The sequence below is a fragment of the Bufo bufo genome, chromosome 6, assembly GCF_905171765.1.
Source record: "Bufo bufo chromosome 6, aBufBuf1.1, whole genome shotgun sequence".
In the NCBI taxonomy this organism is placed as follows: Eukaryota; Metazoa; Chordata; class Amphibia; order Anura; family Bufonidae; genus Bufo; species Bufo bufo.
This window is the reverse complement of record NC_053394.1, coordinates 60,561,122-60,577,020: the sequence shown is the minus strand read 5'-3', so window position 1 is coordinate 60,577,020 and position 15,899 is coordinate 60,561,122. Positions and strand designations below refer to the sequence as shown.

The following is a 15,899-nucleotide window of genomic DNA, read 5'->3' as shown; positions in this document are numbered from 1 at the left end:
TGGCACAGCAGTCAGTCTGCAGTGGGATTTCACAAATTACAGGCAAGCAGTGGCGACTCTAGGATCAATATATAGGGGGGCACAGAAGATACACAGTCAAAAATGGGGGGGCACTAATAATTTTCACCAGCTAATACTACTGAAAAATACTAAAGCAGCCGCTTCCCCTGCACCCGTGGGGGCAAGGAATGACCTGGGGGCAATTGCCCCCCCTTGCCCCCCTGTAGTGACGCCACTGCAGGCAAGGCTGTGATCAAGGTCAACTTTGAAGTGCCATGTAGGGATGATTATTTCATCCGAGTTCTTCAGTAGCGAGGGACTGGCCCTGCTGCTCAGGAGGTCCCCCCTGTCAATCTCGTGCCTATGCCACTGCTCCGAATAGCTCTGAATACCCCGAGGTATACTGGTGCATGCACAGTCGCTGCCCTGGTAGCAGCATCTGAGCCTCTACACTTGCGTCGCTCCTCTGAGCAGTGGCGCAGGCTGAAAATTGACAGGACAGGCGAGATAACCGAGCGGGAGGGGGGACCCTCTTGTACGAATCAATTTGATCCTCTCTAGTGCTGTGGGTTTCTCTATCATCTTTGAGGGACCACCTTAACACTGCTTGAAGACCAGGGTGTCGATCATGAAGAATACTAGTTTGTAAGTAATATGATAAGAGATATGTGCATAGACAGAAGGACAACAAGGCAAACTATTGCTCTTTTGGATGCCTTAGGGTACTTTCACACTTGCGTTGTTTGATGCTGGCAGGCAGTTGCCTGAACTGCCTGCCTGATCAGGAAAACTGTATGCAAACGCATGTCATTTGCAGACTCATCCGGAAAAACGGATCCGGTATTTATTGTTTTTCACATTATTAAAGGTCTGCGCATGTGCAGACATGGAAACCGGTTCCGTTTTACCGGAACACTTGATACTGGATCCGGCATTAATACATTTCAATGGCATTCAGGCAAGTGTTCCGGAATTTTGGCTGGAGAAAATACCTCAGCATGCTGCAGTATTTTCTCCGTCCAAATACCGTAAAAGGGACTGAACTGAAGACATCCTGATGCATACTGAACGGATTGCTCTCCATTCAGAATGCATTGGGACAAAACTGATCAGTTTTTTTCTGGAATTGAGCCCCTAGGACGAAACTCAATACCGGAAAACTTTAACGCTAGTGTGAGAGTACCCTTAGCTCTGCAAGGATTTTCAGACATTCTCAATTGTGGTATATTAATATAAATGCATATCAGGACGTATCTCCAATGGACACAAGCCACACAACTGCTATTGGGGCCCGGTGGATGGAGGGCCCAGCGCTGAACTCCTTCTTTCTCTTCAGGACGTAAAAGCACTCAATTTTCATATAGCATGGGGGAACTCAATGCAAAGAGATTATTTCAGCTTTCAGTGAATGGTAACTGTTAGGGCTGCAACGATTAATCGAAGTTATCGATAATATTCGATAACGGGATTCATTGTCAACGAATTCAGTTATCGAATAATCTGCCGATTCGTTGTTATCTGGGGCGGGAGCGGGCGGTCAAGGTCCTTAATCGGCAGTAACTTTTACTTCAACTTTAAATCAGCGCATCTTTATTAACTTACAATGAAGCTCCGGTAACAGGCAGAGCGGGCGGCGGCGTTACGTCACTTAATCATAAAGTGGGCGGAGCAAGCGCGTCACATGAGTGAATGACGTTACGCTGCCGCCCGCTCTGCCTGTTACCGGAGCTTCATTGTATTTGTAAGGTAATAAGGATCATAGAGCTGATTTAAAGTTCAAGTAAAAGTTACTGCCAGTTAAGGAATAGTCTGAATACTGATGTGGCCGGTGTATTGGGAGATCTGTGGATGGCACTGTTATGAGGAGGAGGATCTGTGGATGGCAGTGGTACTGTTATGGGGAGGGGGATCTGTGGATGACACATATAGCATAAGATGCTATATAGTGTCATCCATAGATGCCCCCATAGCAGTGTCATCCACTGATCCCCCTCCCCATAACAGTACCACTGCCATCCACAGATTCCCCTCCCCATAACAGTGTCATCCACAGATCCCCTCCATAACAGTGCCATCCACAGATCCCCCATAACAGTGCCATCCACAGATCCCCCATAACAGTGCCATCCACAGATCCCCCCATAACAGCGCCATCCACAGATCCCCTATAACAGTGTCATCCACAGATCTCCCATAACAGTGTCATCCACAGATCCCCCATAACAGTGTAATTCACAGATCCCCCCATAACAGTGTGTCATCCACAGATCCCCCCCATAACAGTGCCATCCACAGATCCCCCATAACAGCGCCATCCACAGATCCTCCATAATAGTGTCATCCACAGATCCCCCATAACTTGTCTTTTTTACATTGTAATGCTAAATTTTAATAATTATGTAACTCCTAAATTTGTTTTAATATGGCCTTTGAACATCATTTTTCAAGTAAAATCATATAAACCCCTTTTTTGTCATTTAGGTGTTTTTCCCAATTAATCTATGAAATTATCGACAACTGATCAATTATTCAAATAATCGTTAGCTGCAGCCCTAGTAACTGTATAAATGCACTGAGCTCCCTCTAGTGGTGGCTGCAGGCAGACATTAATGAAGGGAAGCAGATTTATCAATGTGAATACATTGAATAATATGGGGGTCAAAATAAACGCTATGTTTATGAAATACCTGTTCCATTTATTATGAAAAAATTTGTCAGAAATCATAGGTATTACACTTTGACTTGCCTGGGAGTGATTGTCATATGCCTATAGGAAATTGGGTGGGGTGAGGGTGAACATACTAAATTTTGCTATGGGGCCCTATGAGATCTGTGTACTCCCCTGTGTCTTGCTGCTTGGCCATGATTTAGATGCATTTTTAAAATGTTTTAAATATTAGGACAAAACCACTCCAGGAGGTCGATGGTATAAAAACGAAAAAAAAAAAAAAACATCCCTAAGCATGCAATATTTAAAGAGCTAACAAAATGATCAACATCGTGTGACCTTTTGATAAAAGCAAATAACAGCAACATTACCTCAGGCAAAACTGACTTAAAAAATAACTCAGATGAAAGAGTCCCCTCATAAACCTTCAAAATGGGGCAAGTGGGCTAGGAAGAGGTCGATGGCTGATCATCTACTGTGGATCATTGCGGTCTGGTTCTTGTTGGAAAGCGATGGAGCTTCTTTCATCATCATTTGTCTAATTGCATCAATTTGCAAATTTTTGGGATTTATGCTCATTACCTACGCATAGGAAACACATTACACATTACATTACTAAACACAAAAATGTTTGATGTACAGATTTCCATCGTGTGCTTACATGTAACTGGGGCGAGAGTCTTACTGTTGCTATAGAATTGAAAGAACATCTGTTAAGACATTTGCTGTTATAAAATATTTCTGGTAAATGTAGAAAATATCTTTGCAGATGTACAGGATCTGGTACAAACAAACCACCAACTTGGCAGGAAAACACGAATAAATGGGTGGTGTTAATATAAAAAAAAAAAACAGCTGCCAGTGGAAGAGTTGGCACAGTTGGCATTACAACTGATATCATGGAACTAGTCAGAACACCACTGTTGGTTCCTATCAAAAAGAAACCCAAACTGCTCCATATTTCCTCTTCCTTTTACCACTATGAGGTTAAATTTAAAGGAATAGTCTTGTATCTTTTGGAAAGGAAGATGGGGGCAAGCCGGAGAAATTTCCTGATGGAACTTGGCAGGAAAAGGGGCTTCCAAATCGAAAGTGAATTAAGGTAGGAAGGAATGTTGGGTGCGTGTTTCTGCAGGTCTGAAGGCCATGTATATATGTCTGTATTGGATCAATTAGCAGACTGCAGGCTTAAGTTTAAGGTAAAAATGAAGAAAAAATCCAGCCTCTAAAACTTTCTTGGATGTCACTTAAATTACAAAACAGGACGCAAACACAAATGACTTGTTTCGATCAGCAACGTGGTCTTAGTGATAACATATGATTATGTTATGACTAAGACCACGTTGCTAGTCGAAATGTGTCAGTTATATTTCTATGATGTTTTGTTATTCATGTGACCACCAAGAAAATCTTCTTCATCTTTACTTGCAATGGTAAGCCAGACAATTGCGTTCTTCTATTGGACTTGGTGAGCTGGATTGACATTTTTCTTTGCTTAAGTTTATAGCAGTTTACATTCTGTCTATAAAGCAGCAGACACAGATGAGGCAAATGTATCACATACCGGCGTTTTCTATGATATATCCTGCGCTGCCGGAGAATGAGCCATGACCCTTGCGCACCTTCACCGTGCCCCCTTATCAGGAAAGTGGTGAGGGCTGTGTAGAAACACCACTTGCACCTAGATGTACAGTACAAAATTTTGGACACACCTTCTCATTCAAAGAGTTTTCTTTATTTTCATAACTATGAAGGCATCAAAACTATGAATTAACACATGTGGAATTATATACATAACAAACAAGTGTGAAACAACTGAAAATATGTCATATTCTAGGTTCTTCAAAGTAGCCACCTTTTGCTTTGCACACTCTTGGCATTCTCTTGATGAGCTTCAAGAGGTAGTCCCCTGAAATGGTCTTCCAACAGTCTTGAAGGAGTTCCCAGAGATGCTTAGCACTTGTTGGCCCTTTAGCCTTCACTCTGCGGTCCAGCTCACCCGAAACCATCTCGGTTGGGTTCAGGTCCGGTGACTGTGGAGGCCAGGTCATCTGGTGCAGCACCCCATCACTCTCCTTCATGGTCAAATAGCCCTTACTTTCAAAGTTTTCCCAATTTTTCGGCTGACTGACTGACTGACCTTCATTTCTTAAAGTAATGATGGCCACTAGTTTTTCTTTACTTAGCTGCTTTTTTCTTGCCATAATACAAATTCTAACAGTCTATTCAGTAGGACTATCAGCTGTGTATCCACCTGACTTCTCCTCAACGCAACTGATGGTCCCTACCCCATTTATAATTCAAGAAATCCCACTTATTAAACCTGACAGGGCACACCTGTGAAGTGAAAACCATTTCAGGGGACTACCTCTTGAAGCTCATCAAGAGAATGCCAAGAGTGTGCAAAGCAGTAATCAAAGCAAAAGGTGGCTACTTTGAAGAACCTAGAATATGACATATTTTCAGTTGTTTCACACTTGTTTGTTATGTATATAATTCCACATGTGTTAATTCATAGTTTTGATGCCTTCAGTGTGAATCTACAATTTTCATAGTCATGAAAATAAAGAAAACTCTTTGAATGAGAAGGTGTGTCCAAACTTTTGGTCTGTACTGTAGGTGCAATGGCATTTAAAAAGTTGCAAACAGAGTCCCCCTAGAGCAGGCATGGCCAACCTGTGGCTCTCCAGCTGTTGTAAAACTACAACTCCCACCATGCCCTGCTGTAGGCTGATAGCTATAGTCAGTCTTGGCATGCTGGGAGTTGTAGTTTTGCAACAGCTGGAGAGCCTCAGGTTGGCCATCCCTGCCCTAGAGTGTTCTAATACCAAATATTGACCAAGTGAAGGAAAGAAAAAAGGGTATAAAAAAAAAGAAGGAAAAGGGAAGAGTTACTGTCCTTTCACTGATTTTTTGAGAATTCATAGTGACATGTCGGAAGTTTGGATTGTGGGGATCCCACCAATAGATGAAATGCTTAGCTGAGCGATGTGCCCCGTCAACTCTTATTGAATTCTCATAGACTCTTAATCAATGGGGTCATTGGCTGCCATTGTTTTCCACTGTATAACATATTTGGCGGAGCGTTGAGGTTTTCAGAGCCAACAAAGTTACAGTGAATGTAGTCTAAATTCGTTTTATTATCATTTAGTTTTTATCTGTACTATACTAGCATTCCTGTTAACAAAGGTACGTTCATCAATACTTTGTCTACTAACTGGGGATTGGATCCCAGAAGGAGGAGAGTAAATTTTTTCATTACCCTTCGGCAATCTGCATGTTACTCTCTACAAGCCAGAAAGAAAAGCTGCTGGAAACAGTAACATTTCTTCTGAATGACTTGGTTCCCGATCTGTAATACTGTACAACTGTGTGACCACCCACAGCTTCCCTAAGCAAAAACAGCTGGGAGTTTCAGCAGTCAGACCGGCGGCAATTAGCTGATCACCACAGGGGTTGGGGTTGTTGGATCAACGCTTTTAAGTAATTTATATAATTTTTTGAACAGTAAATAATTTTGGAGATAGACACTTTTTTAAAAATCGGTTTTTAGTATAATGATCCTTATGACTTCCAATATAAATATCTTAAACATTTCCAGACTTTGGCTCAAGGATGAATCAAAAACTGCACCAAAATTCAGAACAAGGGCTAAATCCCATTAGTAGTTTTTACCTGTCAGAACAATAACCTGAAGAAAGCAGGTCAAGTTGTAACTTGCTGTTTATAATGTTGCAGCATCTGTTATTTTGTACATTTTTATCTAGAGTTTTGTCTTTTTTTTGCTGTGTTTAGCTGAAGGAGCTTTATATATTTTGTTCTTTGTGCCAAATAGCAGACACAGCTGTACAGGTATCGGGGGAGCACTGCGATCAGCAACTCTAGTGCTTCTCCTACCACAATGTTAGATCTGGATATGGCAGTATTCCCAGTCTTGCCGCCTGTGTAACGAATTAACAATTAATGTGAATATTTTATATAATGTAGACAAACCACAGGAAACAGCCGTTCTATCTTCAACTGATGTCTTACAACAGGAAAAATCATAACGGGCTGTGGTACTTACTGGAGAATGTGACAGGAATACATGTCCGTTCTTAACAAACAACAAACATTAAACTGAAGCTGAACATCTTTCGATGTGAATATGTGTGTATATATAGATATATATGGTGGGGTTTCGCTCTGGTAGATAGGGTAAGCGGGCGCAGTACAGAGGCAAAATACAAGTTCTTGAATAAAAACATCAGTGTTTATTCACACTTGAGGCAATTGCACAAAACAGCACGTAACTTTGAAGTCTTTGTGTTAATTCACACGCAATGGAAAGTTCATATAACATAAGTCACCTTGCTGGCAGTTCTGCCTCCAGTAGTCCACAGCAGGCTTTAGGGGGTCTGTTTTCCCAGCGTGCGGCTCTCAGCCCTCCAGCACGGCACAAAGCCTCCGATCCCAAAACAGAGACATCCCTGCTGAACCCAGCTGCCAATTTAAGGACAGCCAGGTGCTGCCAAAACCCGGACCGGCACTTAAACTCCGGTCCGGTATTAGACCTCACCTGGCTGCCCAGGTAATGGACATCTTGCCGTGATGCCGGGACCGTGCTCTTCTCTGTTACAGCGCGATCCCGGCTCCCTCACTCACCGCCTTCATTTTGCAGACTGCGCATGCGCCGTTCAGTTCCATCGAGCTCGCGCCTCGTCTTTAGCGTGAGTGTGATCACTGGCTTGCATTCTCCAGCGCCTGAAGCCAGTGATGGAACTGAACGGTGCATGCACAGTCTGGAAAATGAAGGCGGTGAGTGAGGGAGCCGGAATCGCGCTGTAACAGGCAGCGCGCGGTGCATGCGCGAGAAGAGCGCGGTCCCGGCATCGCGGCAAGATGTCCATTACAATGTAGAGAGGAGGGGTAAGGGGCGGGGTTATCGTGCCTTGAAGCAAGGAGGCTGCTCCCCCCTTGACTTCAAGCCTGACTTGGAGTAGGCGCCAACAGACATTAAAACTGCGATTTTAACAAATATGAGGTCCGGTATTTGACCTCACCTGGCTGGAAACCAGCCCAGCCGCACATGCTGGGAGGAAAATACCTGCGTTGCCAGACACAATCCCTCACTGTGTCACAATATATATACAGTGGATATAAAAAGTCTACACACCCCTGTTAAAATGTCAGGTTTCTGTGATGTAAAAAAGTGAGACAAAGATAAATCATTTCAGAACTTTTTCCACCTTTAATGTGACCTATAAACTGTACAACTCAATTGAAAAAACAAACTGAAATCTTTTAGGTAGAGGGAGGAAAAAATATAAAAATAAAATAATATGGTTGCATAAGTGTCAACAACCTTAAACTAATACTTTGTTGAAGCACCTTTTGATTTTATTACAGCACTCAGTCTTTTTGGGTATGAGTCTATCAGCATGGCACATTTTGACTTGGCAAGATTTGCCCACTCTTCTTTGCAAAAACACTCCAAATCTGTCAGATTGCGAGGTCATCTCCTGTGCACAGCCCTCTTCAGATCACCCCACAGATTATCAATCAGATTCAGGCCTGGGCTCTGGCTGGACCATTCCAAAACTTTAATCTTCTTCTGGTGAAGTCATTCTTTTGTTGATTTGGATGTATGCTTTGGGTCGTTGTCATGCTGAAAGATGAAGTTCATCTTCATGTTCAGCTTTCTAGCAGAAGCCTGAAGGTTTTGTGCCAATATTGACTGGTATTTGGAACTGTTCATAAATCTCTCTAGCTTAACTAAGGCCCCAGTTCCAGCTGAAGAAAAACAGCCCCTTGGCATGATGCTGCCACCACCATGTTTCACTGTGGGTATGGTGTTCTTTTGGTGATGTACAGTGTTGTTTTTGCGGCAAACATATCTTTTGGAATTATGGCCAAAAAGTTCAACCTTGGTTTCATCAGACCATAACACCTTTTCCCACATGCTTTTGGGAGACTTCAGATGTGTTTGCTTGGCTTGGATGTTTTTCTTCGTAAGAAAAGGCTTTCATCTTGCCACTCTACCCCATAGTCCAGACATATGAAGAATACGGGAGATTGTTGTCACATGGACCACACAGCCAGTACTTGCCAGATATTCCTGCAGCTCCTTTAATGTTGCTGTAGGCCTCTTGGTAGCCTCCCAGACCAGTTTTCTTCTCTTTTTATCAATTTTGGAGGGACGTCCAGTTCTTGGTAATGTCACTGTTGTGCCATATTTTCTCCACTTCACTGTGTTCCATGGTATATCTAATGCCTTGGAAATTCTTTTGTACCCTTCTCCTGACTGATACCTTTTAACAATGAGATCCCTCTGATGCTTTGGAAGCTCTCTGTGGACCATGGCTTTTGCTGTGGGATGCGACTAAGAAAATGTCAGGAAAGACCAACTAGAGAAGCTGAACTTTATTTGGGGTTAATCAGAGGCACTTTAAATGATGGCAGGTGTATGCTGACTCCTATTTAACATGATTTTGAATGTGATTACTTAATTCTGAACACAGCTACATCCCCAGTTATCGGAGGGTGTGCACACTTATGCAACCACATTATTTTAGTTTTTTTTTGTTTTCTTCCCTCCACACAAAGAGTTCAGTTTGTTTTTCAATTGGGTGGTACCGTTTATAGGTCACATTAAAAGGTGGAAAAAGTTCTGAAATTATTTATCTTTGTCTCATTTTTTTTTACATCACAGGGGTGTGTAGACTTTTTATATCCACTGTATATATATATACTGTGGGATCCCTCCTGTATGGAAATTATTATGCTTTCATCTAGTGTTGTGCCTAGGATGCACAACATTATCTGGTAAGGTGCTATTACCTTTATCCTCCAATCTACACACCTAGGTATTACACTAGGAGAGTCCCCTATATACTTTTTTTTTTATTATCTATAATTGTGTTTATTATCCCTGTACTGTGACATCACTGTGTTTATTATCCTGTACTGTGACATCATTGTATTTATTATCCTGTACTATGACATCACTGTATTTATTATCCCTGTACTGTGACATCACTGTGTTTATTAGTGATGAACGGCAGGGGCAATATTGGAATATCGCGAATATTTGGGCAAACATTCGTCATATATTCGCGAATTCGAGATTATTTTCTTGATTGCGAAAATCGGCAATGTAATATGCGCGTATTGTGCGCGCAATACAGGCATGGGTCACTGTTGCTACATTTTTCAAGCTGCTAGAAGTTTCCTGAGACTGGAGAAAATGGTTGGCATGGCAGAACATTACAATAGTTTATATGCAGATAGAGTGCTCCAATATATTCACGATTGCGCAAATCGGAAATTAATGATGCGCATATTTTGCGCAATACGTGGAACTTCACATTTTAGCAGGTCTGACTACATATTAGTGATTGGTGCACTAAGTATTGTTGTGAACTTGTGACATCACAGCACTATGTCTGTAACATGTATGTATAGACAGCAGAATCTATCACCTACACTATACAGTCAGGTCCATAAATATTGGGACATCAATTCTAACATTTTTGGCTCTACACACCATCACAATGGATTTGAAATGAAACGAACAAGATGTGCTTTAACGACTGTCAGCTTTAATTTGAAGGTGAACGGTGTAGGAATTACAACAGTTTGAATATGTGCCTCCCACTTGTTAAGGAACCAAAAGTAATGGGACAGAATAATAATCATAAATCAAACTTTCACTTTTGAATACTTGGTTGCAAATCCTTTGCATTCAATTACAGCCTGAAGTATGGAACGCATAGACATTACCAGACGCTGGGTTTCATCCCTGGTGATTCTCTGCCAGGCCTCTACTGCAACTGTCTTCAGTTCCTGCGTGTTCTTGGGGCATTTTCCCCTCAGTTTTGTCTTCAGCAAGTGAAATGCATGCTCAATCAAATTCAGGTCAGGTGATTGACTTGGCCATTGCATAACATTCCACTTCTTTCCCTTAAAAAACTCTTTGGTTGCGTTTGCAGTATGCTTTGGGTCATTGTCCATCTGCACTGTGAAGCCCCGTCCAATGAGTTCTGAAGCATTTGGCTGAATATTAACAGATAATATTGCCCGAAACACTTCAGAATTCATCCTGTTGCTTTTGTCAGCAGTCAAATCATCAATAAATACAAGAGACCCAGTTCCGTTGGCAGCCATACATGCCCACACCATGACACTACCACCACCATGCTTCACTGATGAGGTGGTATGCTTAGGATCATGAGCAGTTCCTTTCCTTCTCCATACTCTTCTCTTCCCATCACTCTGGTACAAGTTGATCTTGGTCTAACCGGTCCATAGGATGTTGTTCCAGAACTGTAAAGGCTTTTTCTAGATGTCGTTTGGCAAACTCTAATCTGGCCTTCCTGTTTTTGAGGCTCACCAATGGTTTTCATCTTGTGGTGAACCCTCTGTATTTACTCTGGTGAAGTCTTCTCTTGATTGTTGACTTTGACACACATACACCTACCTCCTGGAAAGTGTTTTTGATCTGGCCAACTATTGTGAAGGGTGTTTTGTTCACCAGGGAAAGAATTCTTCGGTCATCTACCACAGTTGTTTTCCATGGTCTACCGGGTCTTTTGGTGTTGCTGAGCTTTTGGTGTATAGAGCCTCAAATGTTAGAATTGTGTCGATGTCCCAATATTTATGGACCTGACTGTATCACTATTTAACTTACACTGACTATCTCCCACTAACTATCTGTATTATATATATAAGCTAACTAACTAACTAACTAACTAACTATCTAATGTAATTAAACAGTAAAGCACAGAGCACAGCAATAACACTGCTGTCTCTCTCCGAACTCCATAAAACTACAGAAAATGGCTGCTGGGGAGGTTCTTATATAGTAAGGGGTAGGCAACTTTCCTATTGGTTGCTAGGATGTTGCTAAGCTCAGACAAAGACATTGCAGCCTTCTCATTGGCCCAAAAGCAAGAAGGGAGCTTACTGATGAAAAAAAAAATCTAGAATATTTGAGAATACGAATATATAGCACCATATTCTAAATCTTCGCAAATTCTCGAATTGGCGACATTTGCGATTAAAATTCAAGATTCGAATATTCGCGCCCAACACTAGTGTTTATTATCCCTGTACTGTGACATCACTGTGTTTATTATCCTGTACTGTGATATCACTGTGTTTATTATCCTATACTGTGACATCACTGTGTTTATTATCCTATACTGTGACATCACTGTGTTTATTATCCTGTACTGTGACATCACTGTGTTTATTATCCTGTACTGTGACATCACTGTGTTTATTATCCTGTATTGTGACATCACTGTGTATATTATCCCTGTACTGTGACATCACTGTGTTTATTATCCTGTACTGTGACATCACTGTGTTTATTATCCCTGTACTGTGACATCACTGTGTTTATTATCTCTTTACTGTGATATCACTGTGTTTATCCCTCCGCAGGATTTTTGTTGCTAGTCTTCCCAAGCTATTGTTTTGTTTGAGTAGTCTCCTAGGCATTGCTCCCGGTTGGCCAGAATCCTATTCCACACTGATGAGAGGCAACATCCCGAAACAGTTGTCTGTGGATAGATTACTGGCTTAGGTTCTTTCCGTTGTCACGTCCTTAAAGTTTGTAACATAGGGATCGATATGGTGGATTTGGTGATCACTTAAATGGGGACACCCCTTTGCTTGGTTTTCCTTCCCTGGAGGGATATCTGGCTTTTACTGTGTTGAAGACCCATAACTGGGGCTCAACAGTTATTTATAATATTACAGTTTCCCAGAGAGCTTTGCACTTTGGATTGCTGCGTCAAGACTCTTAAATGAGGCTCCACAGTATTTTTTTTTATAGCTGGTACTCCCATGATCAGCCATTGTTTTGTTTCAGTATTATCCCTGTATTCGAACATCACTGTGTTTACTATTCCTGGACTTTGACATCATTTTACCATTGTACTGTGACACTGCTGCAGCCAGTCACGAGCCTCAGTGCTATATGGCACATGACCAGTGATTGGCCGTAGCTGTGACATTAAGGCCCCTTTCACACGAGCGTGACGGATTTGGTCTGGATGCGTTCAGGGTGCGTTCAGTGAAACTCGCACTATTTTGCAAGCAAATTCAGTCAGTTTTGTCTGCAATTGCGTTCAGTTGTTCAGTTTTTTTTATGCGTTTTTCATGCGTGTGATTAAAAACTTAAGGTTTACAAACAACATCTATTAGTAACCATCAGTGAAAAACACATTGCATCCGCACTTGCTTCACTGAAGACCCATTCACTTCTATGGGGCTAGGGCTGCGTGAAAAACTCAAAATATAGAACATGCTGCGTTTTTCACTCAACGCAGAACTGATGCGTGAAAAAAACGCTCATGTACACAGACCCATTGAAATTAATGGGTCAGGATTCAGTGCGGGTATTATGCATTCACGTCACGCATTGCACCCACACGGAAAACTCACTCCTGTGAAAGGGGCCTAAGTGTATGGGTTTTTCATCAATAGAACCAAACAAACAAAGCCCAGTGGGCAACCTCTGTGATAACTGGCCCAGACTGAAGCAAACTGATGATTCATATAGAGCATTCAGATTGGCTGAGCAGTAATGTGCTACATTATTACTGTCTGAGTAGGAGTGTGCTATGGTTGGCTGAGCAGTAGTGTGCTATGACTGGCTGAGCAGGAGTGCACTATGACTAGCTGAGCAGTAGTGTGCTACATTATTACTGGCTGAGTAGGAGTGTGCTATGACTGGTTGAGCAGTAGTGTGCTACATTATTACTGGCTGAGTAGGAGTGTGCTATGACTGGCTGAGCAGTAGTGTGCTATGACTGGCTGAGCAGTAGTGTGCTATGAATGGCTGAGCAGTAGTGTGCTATGACTGGCTGAGCAGGAGTGTGCTATGACTGGCTGAGCAGGAGTGTGCTATGACTGGCTGAGCAGGAGTGTGCTATGACTGGCTGAGCAGTAGTGTGCTACATTATTACTGGCTGAGTAGGAATGTGCTATGACTGGCTGAGCAGTAGTGTGCTATGACTGGCTGAGCAGTAGTGTGCTATGACTGGCTGAGCAGTAGTGTGCTATGAGTGGCTGAGCAGGAGTGTGCTATGACTGGCTGAGCAGGAGTGTGCTATGACTGGCTGAGCAGGAGTGTGCTATGACTGGCTGAGCAGGAGTGTGCTATGACTGGCTGAGCAGGAGTGTGCTATGACTGGCTGAGCAGGAGTGTGCTATGACTGGCTGAGCAGGAGTGTGCTATGACTGGCTGAGCAGGAGTGTGCTATGACTGGCTGAGCAGGAGTGTGCTATGAGTGGATGAGCAGTAGTGTACTATGATTGGCCAGACAGCTATGTAGACAGGTGAATAACTGAGATCTATACAGTTGTAGGAGAGGTTTAGTGTTTGTTCAAGGAAGTGTCATTTCAGTGGTGTCATGATTACTGCTTATAGGCTTTGTCCCATCAGGGACAAAGCCTGCTGAGACAAAAACAAAGATTTCCTACAGCAAATGCACCAGAATACTGGCTGAGACCGAGTAACAATTCTGTGCAAACGCCTTACACCACGTATATTAGGGATTTTGGACACTTTTGCCTTTGTGTTCACAAAGAGCACGGCTTAGTGGAAAGTGGGAGTTTCTAAAGATGTGACAATATGGCACAAATTAACCTAACTAATAGGTGTATAGCACACTGTGTTTTTTTGCTGTTTTACGATAATTTTCATGTGGTTTCTGCTATGGTCAGTGGTTTGTATTTAGTAATGGCTGGCCAGATGTTTTGTGTGCAATTTTAACCATATTTATTGCAGCTTTTTAAAAAGTCACAAAAAAAGTTGTTATCGTACTCCAGTAACATCCAGTCCAGTGGTAGCATCAAATATTTGCTAAATTTGCATTATACATTACCCCCAAAATCTCCATTTAAATATTAGACATTATTAGTAAATCCACTCAATGGTGTGTTATTTCACTATTTGTTCTGTGGAGCAGAAAGGACTAAAATTGGGCTAATTTCTGTCCAGTGCATTCTTTTCTCTCTTTCTTAGGCCTCATGCACACGACCGTTGTGTGTTTTGCGGTCCGCAAATTGCGGATCCGCAAAACACAGATGGCGTCCGTGTGCGTTCCGCAATTTGTGGAACGGCACGGACAGCCATTGATATAACTGCCTATTCTTGTCTGCAAAACGGACAAGACTAGGACAGGTTATATTTTTTTTGCGGACCGCATTGAAGTTAATGGGTCCGCATCCAAGCTGCTAAAACTGCGGCTCGGATGCGGACCAAAACAACGGTCGTGTGCATGAGGCCTTACAAGAAATGAACATTCTCTAAACTTAGAGTCTAAAGCAACTGCAGAAAAAAATTGTTATTTGTGAGAAAAGCTTTTTAAAAACATCACCCAGGATTGAAAGCGTTGCCTAGGAGGAATAAATATATAGTAAAATATTAATATTTTCATGACTTTTTACGAACTCATTAAGAATAAGAGAAATGTGCCCAATTTGTTCTTGCTGGCAGGTTAGATTTACTCGACAAGAGAGATGGTTGAGGAGAAATAGAAGCTCCTTTCAATAATAAAAAAAAATCAGTACAAAAGTTTAAAAAATTCTATTCGGAATCTGCAGCAGCTACACATCTTAGTTGGATGTGGGAGATTCATAAATTAACAAGGACTCCTGTTGTCCAAAAGCTGTTCTGTTAATTATTCATTATTTACTAAGAAATTCGCTTGTACATAAAATAGCAGCGTACAATTATCCTGGCTCAGTAATCTGCTGTTTAAAAAGAGGGAAATTATAGAGATTAGAAATACGTGTGTTGCCAGCTGCTGATTTAAAGCCTGTAACTCTCAGAAAACTCTTCCACCAATCACACCTGCTGTCGATTTGCACGGCATTATGGGACTTTTGCATATATAAAGTGAACACAATTTTAAGTTAGTGGTACATAGTAAGAATGCAAAGTGCAGATATGGAAAATCGACTACAATAAGTAAAAAATAGCGTTAATGTAGCTGTTAACTTTTTTTTAATCAAAGATAATGGCCGATCATTTGGTAGTAATTTTACCCTCTCTTCTCCAGTAGAACCAAATGGGTTTTGTTCAGGGGAGTTCAGATGTCAAATATATCAGAAAAATCCTGTCAGTTTTGGAGGTGGGGGCCATGCTTGGTTTGCCGAAGTCAAGGTCGACCATTACTACTTTTGATGCTGAAAAAGCCTTTTACAGTGTGTTTTGGTCATGGCTTTTTCAAGCACT

At 41.9% G+C, this 15,899-nt stretch overlaps 1 protein-coding gene across 1 annotated transcript in view; it reads left to right on the top strand.

The window, feature by feature from the left end:
- Positions 1-3,567: 3,567 nt before the first annotated feature.
- Positions 3,568-15,899, top strand: part of DNTT (DNA nucleotidylexotransferase) — a 599,288-nt gene continuing 586,956 nt past the window's right edge. Inside the window, exon 1 of the mRNA XM_040438269.1 lies at positions 3,568-3,770. Coding sequence (XP_040294203.1) covers positions 3,568-3,770 — 203 coding nt within the window. The remainder of the gene's footprint in view (positions 3,771-15,899) is intronic.